Source organism: Nothobranchius furzeri, chromosome 3 (assembly GCF_043380555.1).
Source record: "Nothobranchius furzeri strain GRZ-AD chromosome 3, NfurGRZ-RIMD1, whole genome shotgun sequence".
NCBI lineage: Eukaryota > Metazoa > Chordata > Actinopteri > Cyprinodontiformes > Nothobranchiidae > Nothobranchius > Nothobranchius furzeri.
Window position 1 is genome coordinate 4,114,588 of NC_091743.1, and position 18,171 is coordinate 4,132,758.

Here is an 18,171-nt window from a genome sequence, read left to right on the forward strand (position 1 = left end):
GTGGCCACCTCCCATTTATCTTCAAAAACATGTTATTGGAGCCTATGGAAACCCATTGTCCAATATTTATATGTCGATGGTCTTTACGAGCAGAGGCAGAAGTAGCCAGACAATTCTCAGGAACTGTGACGGACAGCCACCTCTTTGAGTGTTTGTCTAAAAAACTCAAGGAGCATGGTTTCAGCAGAGACAGTGAACAGATCACGTCAAAACTCAAAGGATTGAAGAAGTTTCACTTTTCACTGTTTCTTTTTACATGCAAGTGTAGCCAGGTAACCTGAAAAATAAATTCTATTCAGATTTAGCTGATCACCTGAAGCCTTTTCAAGAGTCTGGCTTGTTTTCAACACCTGAACTTTCTTTTGGAACCTGGACAAATCGAAGCCTGCATTGCAGTTAACCTGCATTATTCCCCCAAAGCTGTTTTAGCTGCAATTCAAAACATTTACAAAAGGCTTGTGCATTTGAAGGTTTATTGTTCTAATAAAACCATAATGCTTTCTTGGATTGCCTGAGCATTTTGTGGCCCTTTTGTAAAAAGGGCTTCTGTTGAATCTGGTCAACTGAACTTGCCCGCCCAAAATAGTTTATGACTGACTTTGTGATGACTTCAGATAAGCACACAAGTTGTGAATGCAACATAAGCTATAAAGGCTACAAACATAGTAATGAAAAAAAAAATCACGTTTTACAGATGCCTGTATGCTCTGTCATTATATCCTGCATGTAGCCTCTGACTGACTCTTGTTTAGTAGTCTTGTGTCTCTGGTTTTTCTCTAGCTGCCTCTTTACCTCAATCATTCAATCAATCAATCAATCAATCAATACTTTATTAATCCCAGAGGGAAATTAGAGTTTCAGTACACACAATTCAGATATCAGACATACATAGGCAAGACACATGACAAGAATTGGTGACTGTGGTCATTCGCAACCCGAGTCGCGCTACCTTAATAGAGATAAGAGGGTAACATGAGGAATTGGTTTAGGTGGAGGGAAAAAAGGCACTTCAGAGCTACCCTCCCACCAGGAGGGCAGCTTTGCTCTGCAAAAAAACACCTCAACAAGATATGCAACAGACTTAAGATAACACAACATGAGATGCCAATAGGAAGGGGGGGGGGGGGGGACTCTCTCCGAGATGACATACATTTGCGCACTAATACCGGTATCGCAGGTAGAACATTGTCCAGCTTACGATTCACCTTGAGTAACGTCCCAGTCTGTGAAGTCTCCACACGGACGGTGCTTTCCGTGGGTGCTACAATCGCTCCCATCTTCCCAAATTTCCAGAAAACCAGATATCCTCCCACTCCAATCAGGTGAAATCCTGTGATCATCAGGCTGAATATCCACACGTCTTAGATATCCTCAATCGACAGCTGGCTGAGGCATATGATCTTCCACTCCTTCCAGGAATCCAACATATATCCCACCGGGTGTGTCCCCTGTGGACATGTGGGAGCCCCCTGCTCTGTTCTCATTGTTGAAAATATCTTATCAGTCGCGTTGAATGACCATTTTATCAAATCCATGGTTAAAAATAGGGTTTTTCAGAAGAAATGCAGAGAAGTGCTCTGTGGGCAGACAGGACAAAGAGCCTTTGGAAAAAAAATAAGGGAGCGAAAAGAGAAGCGTCTGTACTCCGCGAGTACCAGGCAGAAGGCATCTGACTGCTAGAAAAAAACAGGCAAGAGGGGGAGGTGAAGGGAGTTCACGTTCACAAGTGGTTAAGAATGCTAGCTCTCTGGTAGATCGGGGGGGGGGGGGGGGGGGGGGGGGCAATTGGCAGCTCTCTGGGAGTTCTAGTGTTAAACTCCTTAAGGTAAGTGAATGTGGGGAATGTGGGTGGCATCACAATCAGAAGAAGAAGAAGAAGAAAATATCTTTTCTAGAGCCTCTCAAGATAAAAATCACGAGTCGTTTCACAAAAACAATAAATGTGAAAATATAAAAAAGAATTTAGAAAATGATTAAAAATATATTTAAAATTAGCAAAACATAGACAATTATGATTAAAAAAGTAAAGAGGGAAGAGGGAAATCAGTGGATCCTGAGGAAGGTGGAATAGGTGGGGAGAGCAGAACAAGGAGAGGGTGATGAAGGTCACACCAAAGCCAGCTTGAACAAGTGAGTTTTCAACTGCTTTTTAAAGGAGACCACTGAGTCCACTGATCTCAGGCTCAGGGGGAGAGAGGTCCAGAGTCTGGGGGCCACAGCAGCAGATGATCTGTCACCTTTGACCTTTAGCCTGGTGCTGCACAACCAGTAGGCTTTGGTCACTGGACCTCAGGGACCTGCTGGGGGTGTAGGGACTAAGAAGATCACCAATGTATGATGGTGCTTGTCCATGTAAGGCCCTATAGACCAGAACCAGGATCTTGAAATGAACCCCGACGTTGACTGGCAGCCAATGAAGCTGGAAGAGAAGCAGGTGATGTGGGTGTGTTTGGAGGACTTGGTCAGAAACCATCTGTAGACTGTTCAGGGAGGTTCTGCTCAGACACGTGGAAAGAGAGTTACAGTAGTCTAAGCGTGAGGAGATGAAGGTGTGGAGAACTGTCTCAAGTTCAGAGCGGGACAGAATGGGACTCAGCTTAGCAATGTTCCTGAGATGGAAGAAGGAAGAGCGAACAGGAGAACTGACATGAGAATCCAGGGTGAGAGCTGGGTCAAAGGTCGCACCAAGACTCCTGACAGAGGGTTTGGTGTGAGAAGCAAGCTGACCAAGAGAGTCTCTGACTTTGGGAACCAGCTTGTCTGGGGCACAGATGAGGATCTCAGTCTTATCTTCATTCAGCTGTAGAAAGTTCCCACTATCCAGGTTTTGATAGAGTCTAAGCAGGTGTGTAACAGCTGCAGCTTAGACATCTCATGGGGCTTAAAGGAGATGTACAGTTGGATGTCTTCTGCATAAAGATGGTAGGAGATTCATTTGAAGGAGCTCAGGATGTGCTGAAGAGGAAGCAGATAGAGGAGGAAGAGCAGAGGCCCCAGCACAGAACCTTGTGGGACACCATGGGTAAGAGAGGTGGTGGAGGACCTAAACTTGGAGACGGCCACAGAAAAGAAGTGCTCAGAAAGATAAGAGGAGAACCACTCTAGAGCAGTTCCTGATAGGCCTACCCAGTCTCCCAGCCTCTCCAGTAGCAGGTGATGGTCAACAGTGTCAAAGGCTGCAGTCAGGTCCAGCAGGACCAGAACAGAACAGATCCCCTGCATCACTGTAACTGCGGAGAGCGAGGAGCTCAGCGACCAGGAGACACTGACAGTGGAGCAACAGGTGACTTCCTACATTCAGAGCAGGGGGATAGAGATGGTCCTGGACCATATCAAGGCATATCACCCACTGCTCACAAAGAACCAGAGACCGTCAGCGGTGATGTTGAGGTTCTGCCCTCATGAGAAATTGCTATGCAGTAATTTCTCCAAAAACTGTCATCTGCGCTCTCAAAAGCAGAATATATTCCAGCGCCAGCAGTGACTTCATTTCCCATGATTCCCTGCTCCCGGAAGCGGCGTCGAACACCGGAAACAAGTTCTGCGCATGTGCTGGAACCACACAGAGTCTTCCCGCCGGACCGCCGAGTCTATAAAAGGGAGACAACCGAAGCTCTCCTTGTATTTTGTTCAGTTCAACTGGCGTTGAAAGATGCACTCGTTTGCTACGGCTCCGGACAGCACGCGGGAGGCCTGGCTGCTGAAGTGGATCGAACACTGAGCCGCTGAAAAGCAACGGAACCGTTGTCTGGTTCGTTTGAACTCTGGGGGACGCTTCGGATTCGATGAGTCAAGAGTTTTTTCCTTCTCCCTTCTCTTTCTCTTCCTTCCGATTCTCATAGCCAAACAAGCGATCAAACCACGCGATTGCTTCAAAATAGAAAAACGGTCTCTCTCTCCCGTACCAAAATACACCCATCGGATCATTTTAAGAGTAAGCCATTTTGTTTTGTCATTGTTTAATATCTTAAGTAGTTTTTATGCTGTGGCCAAGCTGACAAACTATGAGATAATTCATTCATGATTGATCTTTTGTGTTGTTTATTGATCTTTGTGAAGCGGTTTTGAAGTTGTTAAGTTTTACTGTGATTGAGTTAAGGTAAAAGCTAAATCCTTTGTGTCTGTATCTGAGATGAAAAGTCACACACACCCACAGCTCACACACACACACACACACACACACACACACACACACACACACACACACACACACATTCCACAAGTGTTTGGGTCCTTGCTCCCTCAGACAAAGGGAGTCAGCCATTTTGGGTTTCAAATCTCATTACACCACCTCAGATTGTTTTACATTATCATTATTATTTCATAATTACTTGTTATTTGTTTGATAAAATAAGTTGGTTGATGTTGATTGGCTAAACACTTTAGAAGGAGCTGAAGTGAATATATTAGTTAATAAAGGTCATTGCCAATTAAGCATTTGCTAAGTGGATTTGTTTGTGTTGATATAAAATTAACTGCAGCTCATTACGAATTTTACTAACTTTAAGACAGACTGATAAGAGGTTTGGATTCATTTTCCCTTGTTAAAAAGGGTGGTGCCCCGAGGCATATCTCCGGATATCCTAATTACGTAATAAAATCGGTAGATATTTCCATATTTACGAATTTTATGGAAGAATCCAAAAAGTAAGTAAAAGCTTACAAATTATTCGTGCCCAATAATCACAACAGTGATCATCAAGTTCAGAACTCGGAAAAGGAAAACGGCACTTCTGAATCAAGGGCGCCAACTAAACTGTACCAATGTTGTCATAAACGAGCATTTGACAAAGAAAAGCGCTGACATCACAAGGATTGCACGACAACTTGAAAAGCAAGACAAAATTTGACAAACCTGGGTAACAAACTGTAAGATCTTCATCAAATTAAATGGGCCACCAGAGAATGCAAAGGTCTTGGTGATGAAGAAGATGAAAGATCTGGATCGGTATTGAAATTAAAGCAGTCCTAGTATGGAGCTTGTGACTTTTTTACATCATCAAATGCTTAACACACCAAGAACTCAGACTTCACCAAGTATGGATATGGACATGTTACATGCGATCCTACAACATCAACAGATTGAACTGGAAATTTGTGAGTACCAGGAGCAAACCAGTACTGAGATAGGTGCTGAAAGAGACCCAGATAACAACTTTCTCTCTTCAGTTGTTCGCAACCGTACTTATTTTAACCATGATCAATATGAAAGCAGTGCAACATCAGAAACTAACCTATCAATAATACATTTTAATAGTCGAAGCATGTACACAAACCTTGAAGCTATCAAAGATTACGTTCAAAAATGTGCTCATCCATTTAGTGTTATTGCAATTACAGAAACCTGGTTAAATGATTATGAACTAAGATACACAAACAGATCAAATAAAAAGGAGGAGGTGTTGCTTTGTACATACATAAATATGTCAAATTTATTGTAGTTAAAAATATGTCAATAGCTGTGCATGGATTATTTGAATGTATAACAGTGGAAATTCTAAATAATAAAAAAAAAGAAAATCCTCATGAGTTGTGTATATCTGGCACCTGGTTCAAGCATAGAAGCTTTCAATGAATGCATGGGTAAAATATTTTCATCTGTCAACCAAAAAACGTATTTATTTGTGGAGACTTTAACATCGACGCTGAATCCATCCAAGCTAAAAAACATTGATGACTTCAGTGGCACAATGTACAGCTTGTCTCTGTATCCAACTATGACAAAACTGAGCAGAATTACGTTACATAGTGCCACACTCATTGACAACATCTTTACGAACATCATGGGAAATCAGATCACCAGTGGCCTTTTAATATGTGACATCACTGACCACTGACCTGTTTTTACATTGTATGATTGTATTCTTAAGAAAAAAAAAATGAAACCACAGAAAAAATGTTTAAACGAATAATCACTGAGGAAACAACCCTTGCCTTAAACATTAGTTTAGCACTCCAGGACTGGACTCCCATTTACAGAGTATCAAATGTGGACAGTGCTTATTGTAGTTTTTTAGACATCTTCATTTCCTTGCAAAATAAACACTGCCCAGTGAAACAATATTTTATAAAGGAAAAACTGTAAAAAAAGTCCTTCGATTACGAAAGGAATATTAAATACCTGTAAAAAGAAAAACAATCTCTACAAATTGTTGTCAAAGTAAAAACAACAGAAGTGGAACAAAGATATAAGAAGAATAAAAACAAATTAACTGATATTATAAGAACAAGTAAATGCTTATATTATAAAAAAACTGTATGAAAATAAAAATATGAAAGGAACTTGGGATACTTTAAATAGCCTAATTAAACTAGGATCTTCAAAGTTGTCATATGCTGATCACTTTCCCTCTGGGATTAATAAAGTATTTTTGAATTGAATTGAATTGAATTATTGATGAAAAGGGAGAAGACTAAAATATGAGAAATGTCGTAAATAAGTTCAACAATTATTTAGCAAATGTTGGCTCTAAGCTGGCTGCTGATATTCAAGATAATGGAGTCACAGAATCAACTGTTGAACAGAATTCTTGGTCATTTTTCCTATCAGCTATAAATGAGCAGGCAGTTATACATGTTGTACAAAGTGTAAAAGTAAGTCCTCCACTGACTGTCATGACATCAATGTGACACTGGTTTAAAAAGTTATTTTGAATATTGTAAAACCATTACCTTACATCTTTAACTTGTCATTCCAAACCGGCTGCTTTCCTAGTAAAGTGAAAATTGCTAAAGTAATTCCATTGTTCAAAAATGAAAGCAAACATGCATTTACTAATTACAGACCAATCTCTCTTTTACCTCAATTTAAAAAAAATCTAGAGAAGCTTTTCAATGCCCGGCTTGAAAAGTTCCTTGAGAAGCATAGAATAATTAATTAAGGCCAGTATGGATTTAGGTCTAAACAAACAACAACAATGGCAATAACTGAACCTATAGAAGAAATTACAAATGCACTTGAACAAAAGAAGTATGCAGTTGGTATTTTTGTCGATCTAAAGAAAGCGTTTGATACTGTTAATCATTCAATCCTATTAAATAAGATGGAAAGATATGGAATTAGGGGGCTGGCTGGGGACTGGATCAAAAGTTATTTAACAGGGAGAGTACAGTTTGTAAAAAATGGGTCAGTATTTATCAGACATTATAGGCATTACATGCGGTGTCCCCCAGGGGTCAGTGCTGGGACCAAAACTATTTAATATGTATATGAATGACATTTTAATACATCTAAAGAACTGAAACTCATACTCTTTGCAGACGACACAACTATACTCTACAGTAGTGATGATTATGATCAGCTTGTCAATACAGTAAACAAGGGAGTAAGTAAAGTAAAAAAGTGGATGGATACAAATAAATTATCCTTGAACATAAATAAAACTAAGACAAAGATGTTTGGAAATCGCTACACAGTGTCTGAACTGAGAATCAGTATTAATGGTACCCAAATTGAAACAGTAAATGAAACTACATTTTTAGGAGTAAATTTGATAATAAATTGTCATGGAAACCCCATGTTACTCACATAAAAACAAAAATCTCCAAAAGCCTCTCAATTATAAATAAAGCAAAACTATACATTGATGAAAATGCACGCCGTACTTTATACTGCACCTTGGTACTCTCATACCTTACGTATTGTGTTAAAGTATGGGGGAATACTTATCATAACACATTACATTCTCTGATCATATTACAGAAAAGAGCAACGCGAATCATCAACAAGGTTGGGTTTCTAGAACACACCCATAAGCTGTTTAGGCAATCAATGCTGCTAAAATTTGATGATCTTGTTAAATAATTTATTCATCAATAGTCCTATACAAAACATTCAATAAATTATTACCATCTAACCTACAACGTTTCTTTTCAATACCTGAACGTGTTCATAATTTGAGAGTTTTTGGATATTTTTCATTGCCAAGAGTTCAAACTACTCGTAAATATTTTTGTGTCGGTATGCGGAGTGAAACTCTGGAACAAACTGGACTTACAACACAAGCAATGCCAAATTATAAATCGATTTAAACTGTTATATAAACATAAGGTCTGGACAAAGTATAGAGATGAGAATCCCTAATTTAATTTATTCTGTCGTTTACTCTCTTATCGCATAAACATTTCTTGCTGATATTTTTCCTTTACCATTGTTGGTATAATTTGTTGTTAAACTGTAAAAACTTTGCAGTTGCCTGTGGTTACGCCATCACTCTTGTATACAGGAAAAAAATGATTGAATAATCAACAGCGAAGCTCGAGTTTACTCACTGAATGGGGATCTGGGGTGGGATTATATAAATTTTCTTCTTCCCACTCCATTTCAGGCAGAATTGCATGGCCATTTATGTATATTCCTTTGCACTAAATTACTTATATTATTTAACTAATTGTTACCTTGTTTAATTGACTGTGCCATTGCCTGAAATAAATAAAAAATAAATGAATGAAAAATGAATACTGATTTTAGGCCATATTTCCCAGCTCTAATTCCACCTACGCATACCCAGGTGCTCATGTCCGTTCTCAGTCATTTACATACAGAAACACCCTTAATTAACCATATTTGGTCAAACTGTCTTCAGCACATAAGGGAATTCCTTGGGTATTTCCCCCCAACAAACTTTATTGACAGCTAGATCGAGACAGTGGCTGCCGAAATGCAAAAGAACCAAACAAGTTGCAGAAGTTATGAATGTGGTCAGGACAGAAGAGAAGTCCCTGTCAGAAATTAAAAAAATTTAACGGGTTGTTATTTACATTTGGACCCTCTCCGAAGGATAGAACATTGGGGAAAATTAAGTGTCCATGAAGATTAGGAGCAGGAAGCTTTTATCTTCTTTCCAGATAAATCAGAAAATTCAATTCAAAGATGCTTTATTAATCGCAGAGGGAAATTAGAGTTTCAGTACACACAATTCTGAGATCAGACATACATACATAGACACGTGACAAGAATTGGTGACTGTGGTCATTCGCAACCCGAGTCGCACTATCTTAATAGATCACCAGTGATCACTCTGGTTTCTCACAGCTTATCTTAAGTCAAACTAACCAGTGGATTCACTTCATCCAGATCTCAAACCTCTTATTGTCATTGTCGTATAGGACGAAGTTGGGCTCTGTGTTCTGTTCCTGACACAGTTATTGTATGTTCTACTCATTATAAAAGACACAAATGATGCAAATTTGACTTTTTTGCTGCCAAATGGATCTCTGCTCCTTTTGTAAAAGCTCCAAAGATGAATAATAAAAAAAATGGTTTCTGTCAGATTAATCAAATTAACTCCTAAAACGATGTCTCACACACGCACGCACGCACACACACACACGCACGCACACACACACACACACACACTCTCATCTAGCATTCTTTGTGAGGACCGTCGTTGAGTTCCATTAATTTTAGTGACTGGATTGTGCCTAACCCTAATCCTAACTCTAACCATAATTTATCTGTTCCTAACACTAACCTTAACTAAAATGTAAAACATCATCTTTCTGATTTACTCTAAAACAGTGGTTCCCAAACTTATTTAGCCTCTATATATATATATATATATATATATATATATATATATATATATATATATATATATATATATATATATATATATATATATATATATATATCAGATGTCAAGCTAAACAGACAGGGTTAAAAAAATCCCCATCACTTTCATTTTTTAAATAGTATTTAATAAACATTCAATACCATTACAATTTCCTTTGATTTAATTTTAAATAAATATTTAGAGTGCCCAGGTAGCACATAAACAATGCAGTTTAACGGTTTTCTTAAAGTAGGAACGTTTAAGCTGTGCGGCCAGAGCGCTCTCCTTCCTTCTGCTCTGCGTAAACCTGAGCTGATCACCTACTTGTGCGTAATCAAATGTCAATAGGGGACAAGATATAGCCATGATGTTCACTTTTACCTCAGACCGACTTATTGCTGTTTTATGGTGTGGCTGAATCTGTGATCCGCTGCCACGCTGACTGGAATAACAAATGCTGCAGTAACAGGACTTGTGGTCAGGTTCATGAGGAGTCACTGGCTGGAGCGGACCCGACTCATCCCAGAAGCTAATATCTTAATTTGACCTTGAATGAAAAATAACCTCTTAAAAGTTTTTATCACGGTGGAGGCAGCACTCATTTCTGCCTTCAGTCTGACGGCGCGCCGGAGTTAAAGCAGCGTGTGCGCTTATTGAATCTGTGTGTGTGTGTGCGCGCGCGGCACAGCCGCTCAAGTCACCACGTCTCGCGCTATTTAAACCAATGTTGTAAAATGACTCCTGCCCAGCCCAGATGTGCTCACTTGTGCACCCGTGAGCCGTGGTTCAGCCGGAACGCGTCTGACCTCTGACAGACGCACTCTGAACTTCAGATCTTCAGCGCGCTGTCAATAGCCTGAATGGGAATCATTTCTTGTTATTTAGTTACATCCACAATGTCCTGTGTGTGAGGTTTACAACGTCAGAACACCTGCATGAGACAGGTGTTAATTACAATCTGCCAGAATGACTGGCCTTCAGATTCCTCCAACACCGTTAAAAATGATCAAATACGGAACATATCGGCGTGCGCAGGCCAGAGTGCTGAAGCTCGGCGCATTGTTATTATGAAGCTAGGGCACATGTGGAGGACACACGCAAAAATATACTTGTTTTCAATTACATTTAATGGGCCCACTTACTTTTTCTTTGGCCCACCCACAAATGAGTTTCTACGCTAATGGTGACATGTGACAGACTTCTCTGAGCTCCGCAGCCATTACACTTTTCACCTCGCGCACCCCCTAGCGGCAGCTCGCGCACCCCCAGGGGTGCGCGCACCACACTTTGGGAATCCCTGCTCTAAAATAATCTGCAGATGTTTTATTTTCAACATTTGGATGAAGTCTGATGGGTCACAGTTTAATTATTCCACCTTGATTTGGTGACAAGCTATTAAAACATTTAATTAGTGGAAATCAGTCTCACATTCAGGGTGGGTTAGGGTGAGGAATGAGAATCTGGTCTTATTAGATACAGAAGGAACTTTAGACATACATCAGATCAATTAGACGTAGATCTTCATTAGCTCAATGTTTAGTGTGTAGCAGAAGATTTTGTCCTGGAGGTCAGGGTTATGTGTGAATGGATGCAGTCAGACTGACCTCAGCATGGTGCTCCTCGTTCTGCTGAAGGACCTCGATGACCAGCTCAGCCAAGCGAATAGTGTCCTCCAGTTTTTTGGCAGGGGTGGCTAAACGCCCAGCATTCTCTAAAGAACAAAGAGTGACATTCAGGATTGGCAGCTTGTGATCACAATTAACTTATTTTAAAACACAGAATAATGTGCACATGCACATGCTGAAGGAAAGGACAAACCAATAGCCAGCATCCCCCTCAAATGAAAGAAAAAAGCCCAGGAACTACCAGGGCTCAACACTACTATGAAATGGAACCTCCTGGAGCACCAGAGTTCCTGTCAGGAAAACCGTTTTTACCGCAATGAGAGGACACGTTGACAAGAGGCACTGATAGCTCTGATGTGCTGCAGGAAACACTTTTATGATCAGATGAGATGAAGATTAAGCTGTTTGGAGGAGTCAAAATGAGACTTTCAGACCCAAGAATCAAACAGGGTGGTGTTGAATCATGCTGTGGTCCTGGTGCACAAAGGATAGACTAGTGAAGGAGGATTAGAATTCCTTCCAAAATTTGGACATTCACATCACCTTTACGGACAGAAGATGACGTAGGTCGCATTGATTGACGCTCCTGCACAATCTGAGTATTATTAGATGTTTCTAGGTACATTTGTGAGTGAGCGTTTTGTTGCACTTCTAGAACATGTGGCAATTAGCTTCAGATATTATTGATGTCGCGAAAAGCTGGTAAAAACGTTGGTGTTTTTCAGTCCACCTTGCAGCCTGTTACTTTAGCCATGAGTAAGTACATTTTATTTCTATAGCTCTCATCACAGGCATAGAATCACAAAGTGTTTCACATAGATCAAACAAAATAAAACAGTGTCATAAAATCATAATGATCTCAAAACAGAGTTAGATTAACATCAGACATAATAAAGTCATAAAATTATAAAATTTCATAAACAGATGAAAGATTTCTAATTTGAGGAAAATATAAGAAAATAAAATATTTAGGTAAAAGCACCTTTAAATAAAAGGGTCTTCAGCTGTTTTAGAAAAGTGTCCAGACTGTCAACGCTACGTAGGGATAAAGGAAGATCATTCCAAAGTTGGGGTGCAACCGTCCTGAAGGACCAATCACCTGAAGGTTCTGGTGGGTGGACCAGAGGGTTTAGGTTGGAGCATAAGGCTTTAACAGTTCAGTAATATAGGGAGGAGCTTGACCATGTTGAGCCCTGACAGTTCTAGTCAGGATTCTAAATTTTTTTTTTTTTTTTTTTTGAGAACCTCATTAGCTCACACCATAGTGTGGAGCTATTCTTCCTGAGGTCTCTTTCAATTTCATTACAAATGAACTCTAAAGTTAATGGGTAACCACTAGGGATGGGTACCTTTGACATTTGAATCCATACGTACCAATTCCCGGTACCTACGAATCGATACTGGTACTTAACTGTACCAATTATCGATATTTTGAGTGTTTAATAATTATTTAAATCACTTTTTTAATTACATATGTATTATTTTCCCAATATATAACCATATTTTATAAATATGATAAATAACATGCTAGTATTTTATCATCATAGTGTTGTACAAAATTCTTCAATATGAAAACCTTTAACAACTGTTTCTAAATAACAAAAACAAACCCAGCTCCATGAACTCCTATCCTCTTCTAATCCCTCTGGAATAACTCGGATGAGGAGATCATGTATTAGAAACTACAGATGAAGCTAAAGGAAACTTCAATACCATACAACAGTTTGTATTTTGGTATTGTGCTGTTTCACAAACTAAACCAGCTCCATGTACTCCTGTTCCTCTCCTTTCTCCTCTGGACAACCTGTGTGATGGTGGGTCCATGTAGTTCTATTTCATCTAGTCTTAGCCCTTCAGCTAGGTGCTATTGGAAGGATGATCTCAGCATCAGCCAATCATGAAGAGCTTAAATGTACGCCCACCAATGGTGGGCACCCCTTGTGGGTATATAAGTGGAGCGACTCCACTGTTCGCCTCCGTTTTCTCTTCAAGCCAAGCTTAAGAGCTTTCTTTAAAGAGTAAATTATCTAAAAACAACATTCAACTCACCAGCCATGTCCAGCGACGCCAGGACCTGCCTGGCTTGCCAGACGGGCTCCATCTCCAGTGGCGACCTGCATGTTAAATGTGAGGTCTGTCTTGGGGCTCATCACGCTGGCCTGGCCTTGACCCCCAGGCCTCGTGCCCGTTTTGTGCCGCTCTGCCCTTAAGGCTCAAGGCCCTGCCCTCCATTCCTGAACACCTGCACAGAGAGATGCTGGAAGGCCCCATCACCTCTGACATTCTGTTTGGTCCCCATCTTAGGAGCGTCATCGAGAGGAATCAGAAGACAGCTGAACTGTCAGCGACGGTGCGAGACCTGGTCCACCCTTGGTCCGCCTCTCACTCCGGCCATTCCTCCAGAGGATGGGACGAACGGTGCGGAAACTTCAGACGCCCAGCTGCACCGCCCGCCCCGCGGAGCCGGCCTCCCGCTTCGGTTCCACCTCAGCTGAACCAGAGAGTTGGCAGCCAACGGTTTCAAAAGAGCCAGCAGACACCGTCTTGGTCGTCACAGTTGCAAGAACTTCGCTAAAAGCAACCACAAAATTGACTCGTTGGGGGGAATGTGTGTGCTTCTGTCTGTAATGTTAACTCGGTGAACGATTTTGGTTTTGAAATAAAATCCAAAAAACGTCACATTGAGAGCACAATCCTACAGTCCTCTGCAGAATCCTCACACATGTTCCCCACACCAAGCACTGCGACACACCTGCATGTTCACGCAGTCAGACATATTACACGGCCAGCTGTAAGGGTGCGCTCCATCTGTGCACCGGCCCTAGCTTCCAGCCAGGCCCAACATATCCTGCTCCCCCCACAACGTAGGGTGGGACGGGATATCATAGCGCTATCGCGACCACGCACGGCGACACGATGCGCAGCTCCATATGCTGGCACTTTGTCGTCGCCATGCACGGGTCCGGCTCCCACTCGTCCTTTATCATTGAACTCCACGTTCCGCGGTGCGGATCAGCCTCTTCCAGCTGTTTCACACTCACCCTTTCGAGCGCAGCCCTCCATGGGTTGCTCCCAGTTCTCTGGTGCGAGCGACAGCGGTACAGGCGCGAACACAGTCCTCAGACGTCGTTCGCTTGACCTTGAACATGCGTCCGCTGTCGGAACGCCTGCAAGAATGGCGCCGCCTTTGTCTCATGAGCAAATGGATATCGGACACCATTCATTGCGGTCACATACTCCATTTTCAGTCCGCTCCTCCTCCCTTCAACGGGATCGTGGAGACGACGTTCACGTCACAGGAACAGTCTCAGGCCCTGGAGCTGGAGCTACAGGAACTTCTGTCCAAGGATGCCATTTCCCAAGTCCCTCGCGGACAAGAGTCTCAGGCTTCTACTCCCGCTACTTTGTAGTACCGAAGAAGTCAGGAGGAATGAGACCAATTCTCAACCTTTCCCTGTTCAACTGCTCCACAGCAGTGATGCAATTCCGCATGTTAACAATGAGGCAAGTTCTAGAATACGTGCGCTCCGGGGACTGGTTCACGTCAATAGACCTGAAAGACGCATACTTCCACTTCCAGTAATTCCCAAACACCGGAAGTTCTTGCGCTTTTCATTCAAGGGAGTTCAATACCAGTTCAATCGCCTCTTTTTCGGCTACTCACTAGCCCTGCGCACCTTCTCCAAATGTCTGGAGACCGCTCTGCAGCCATTTCGCACGGCAGGAATGAGGGTTTTATTTTACCTGGACGATCTGCTCCTATGCACCTGGTCCAAGGACGAGGCGTCAGAGCAAACCAGGAAGTTAATAGAGCATCTGTCAACCCTGGGGTTTTCCATAAACTGGGAAAAGAGCTCCATCCTTCCATCCCAGTCGATTGTGTTTCTCGGGGTGGAGCTGAATGCCTCCCTAATGAGAGCACGTTTGTCTCTGGCGAGAGACTAAATGGGCAGCTTTCCAGAAATGGTGCACAGAGCGGAATGTTCTAGCGCTCTCCTGCCAGCTGGCGGATGTCCTATCGTTTCTGCAGATACTGATGGACAGAGGTCTCGCATTCAGCACTATTAAAACATATGCTGCAGCTATCTCATCCTGTCACCAGGTTTTTCCACATGTCTGAATGAAATTGTTCATCTCCAAACTAAAATGGATGCTATGTCAAAGGAGATGGCTGTGTTGGAAAACAAAAGTGATTTGGAATCCAAGTCCTGCCGTAATAACATACCCATCATTGGGGTACCGGAGGACAATGTTTTAACTGCTGCAGATGTGTCAACGCTCTTGATGGAGGCATTTCAACTTGAGAAGGAATCGCTGGTGGACAGATTTCATCGGTCGTTGGCCCCCAGACCTGCTGCCAGGGGGTGCCCTCATGCCATAATCTTCTGGTGACATTACTATGTGGACACTGCCAAGATTCTTCTGAAAGCCAGGGAGCTGCGACAAATATGGATATGCAATGTGATAGTATCTGTTTTCCTTGAGCACACTACCAAGATAGCCTGGGCTTGTGTAGCCTCCAACGACATTTGGTGATTACATCAGAGCATTGAAGGAATTTGGTTTGATATTTTCATTGGGCTAATCTTTGCATCACGTACCAAGGAGTGCAACGTGATTTCATCTCACCAAAGGACGCTGAGGATTATATCAAAACCATGGTTCCAAATTAGCGACACAGTTGGTGTTGCTGTCTGGAGCCTTACTGGACTCAGATCTGAAGATTGTTGTGGTGAGGTAAATGTGTGACTATCTTTTCAAAGTCCCTCTAGTTGTCACACAACTAGAGGGAAGGTGATTTGATTATTTTTGTCATTTCATCTTTGTTTACTAGTTATGGCTATTTTTTGAGTTGTTTCTCAGAAGATGGTAGTGTCAGATTTTTGACTTGGAATGTGAGAGCTATGACTAACCCAGTTAAAAGATCTGACATATTCTCTCATTTAAAATGCTAAGAAGGTGATGTGATGTTTTTACAAGAGACTCATCTACAGAGACAGGACCATGCTAAGCTCAGATGTCCATGGGTGGGACAGACGTTCCATTCAATGTTCGATTCCAGGGCCAGAGGGGTGGCCATCGTGAATTACAAATAAATATAATTTGTAGCCTCTAAAACTATAGTTGACCGTGGCGGCTCATCTACAGGGGCCACAAGGGTGCTGCCCCAGCAGTCTCGCTGGAAGGGGAAGAATCACAAAACATAAACATGCTAACTGGCGCGTGCGTTCTGGAACCCTCCTCCAATACAAAGAATAGGAGAGCCTTTGGCCGGAGGGGCATAACGCCCAAGAAGACACATGCAGGAGACCGGCAGGGCAGAGTCTCAGCTCAGGTCAGGACAGAACCAGAAATTCTCCACAGTTCACCGTCCTGTGTTGTAGTAGAGCAGCTGAGCACACCTCATGGAGTTTATTTATGATGAAGAACCGTAAATGTTGGAATGTGACACCTGAGACTTTTGAACTTTCCTGCATGTAAAAACATGGATTATTGTACATTAAAACAGATTATTACAACCCTAAACCAGCAAAGGTAGGACTGAGTTAATGCTTCTAACTTCATGAAATTAGCTTTGTTTTTTTCATGCTGAATTAGCATATATTGGTGAATATTAGGCATGTTTTTGGAACAATTTTGCTGTTACCGGTCTGTTGGTGTGAAGCATAAGAATGGTTATTTGGGGTTCCCTGGTGGTGATAGTGCATCTTAATTCAGTCCAGTCATCCCAAATGCAAATTTCAGATGTAACTATTAGAATTATAAGCAACAACATTAATAATGTGAACACCTTTCTAATCTGTGTTTCTTCTGAAAAAAAAAAATGTTTTTGGCTAGAAATATGATAAAATAATGATCAAATTTTTATGTTTTGACATGATTTATTTAAACATGTTAGCAACTAATGTCCAATGAGTATTTTTATTGTATTTTTTTCTGCCTGCTTGAATTTTGTTATTGTTTAAAAAAAATTCAGGAATGTGACTTGAAATTACAAATTATTTAGAAATGTATTTATTTATTTTCAAATAAACCATCATTTTTTATCTCCCAATAAACCATCTTTTTTTCAGAATGCAAATTGATAAGGAACTGTGCCAAGAATGACCTTACAGGTCCCATTAAAATAAGAGAGTAGTCCATCCATTGCAGACCAGTCCGATAACTCAGGTTGCGCCTCACCAATTAACGAAGAAAATTGTCCAGCGATGTCTGACTTCATAAGACGACTATGACTAATAGGGACAACAGATGTCACCAAACTATTGTACTGCATTGTCTCAAATAATATTGGCTAGCCATCTGAGAAAACTCCCATCAGTAATGCTTAGGTTAGCCACAAAGCATCCAAGCGACACCACCCGATCTAACGTGTGACCACATACCTGTGTGGATGCGTGGACCCTTTGCGTAAGGCTGAAATACTTCATTAAATTCATTAAGTCAGAAAACAGCGGTTTTCCAGGGCAACACACGTGAATATTAAGGTCACCAAGTAACATTATCTCACCATAACAAGAAGCACAGATTGATAAAAAATCTGAGAACTCCGGCATAAAATCCATACTGTACCTCGGGGTTGATAGACCACAGCGCAGTTTAGTGGTTTTGGTGACCAAGTTCAAATACTCAGTTCAAAGCTGGTAACAGGGGACCAGGGCTGGAAGTGTCGAATCCTGAGATTAGCATTGTAAATGATGGCTAATCCACCACCACGCCTTGCAGCTCACAGAACATTGATAAAAGCACATCCAGCTGGGACTAGTTCACTCAAAACAGAGGACCCACCAGGTAGAATCCATGGCTCTGTTACACAGAAGACATCCTGGCCATGTGTAATCAAAAAATAATTCATGATAAACATCTTTTTAGCCATTGATCTAGCATTGACCAGCCCCCACTTTAGAGATTAAGTAGAACCTCCAGTAATAGATGGAGCTCTGGCTATTGAGCGGGTCAATTTGTCTCTGATTACCGCTCTGAAAAGGAGG

General features: G+C 41.5%; 1 protein-coding gene across 4 annotated transcripts in view; it reads right to left on the reverse strand.

Moving 5' to 3' along the window:
- LOC107373568 (calcium-dependent secretion activator 1) overlaps positions 1 to 18,171 on the reverse strand; it is a 603,181-nt gene that overhangs the window by 322,229 nt on the left and 262,781 nt on the right. For all 4 annotated transcript variants that reach the window (XR_011520070.1, XM_070549106.1, XM_070549105.1 and 1 more), the window contains one exon: positions 11,159 to 11,265. Coding sequence is in view for 3 of the 4 variants with exons in the window: in XM_070549106.1 (XP_070405207.1) it covers positions 11,159 to 11,265 (107 nt within the window). In the remaining variant the exon portion in view is untranslated. The remainder of the gene's footprint in view (positions 1 to 11,158; positions 11,266 to 18,171) is intronic.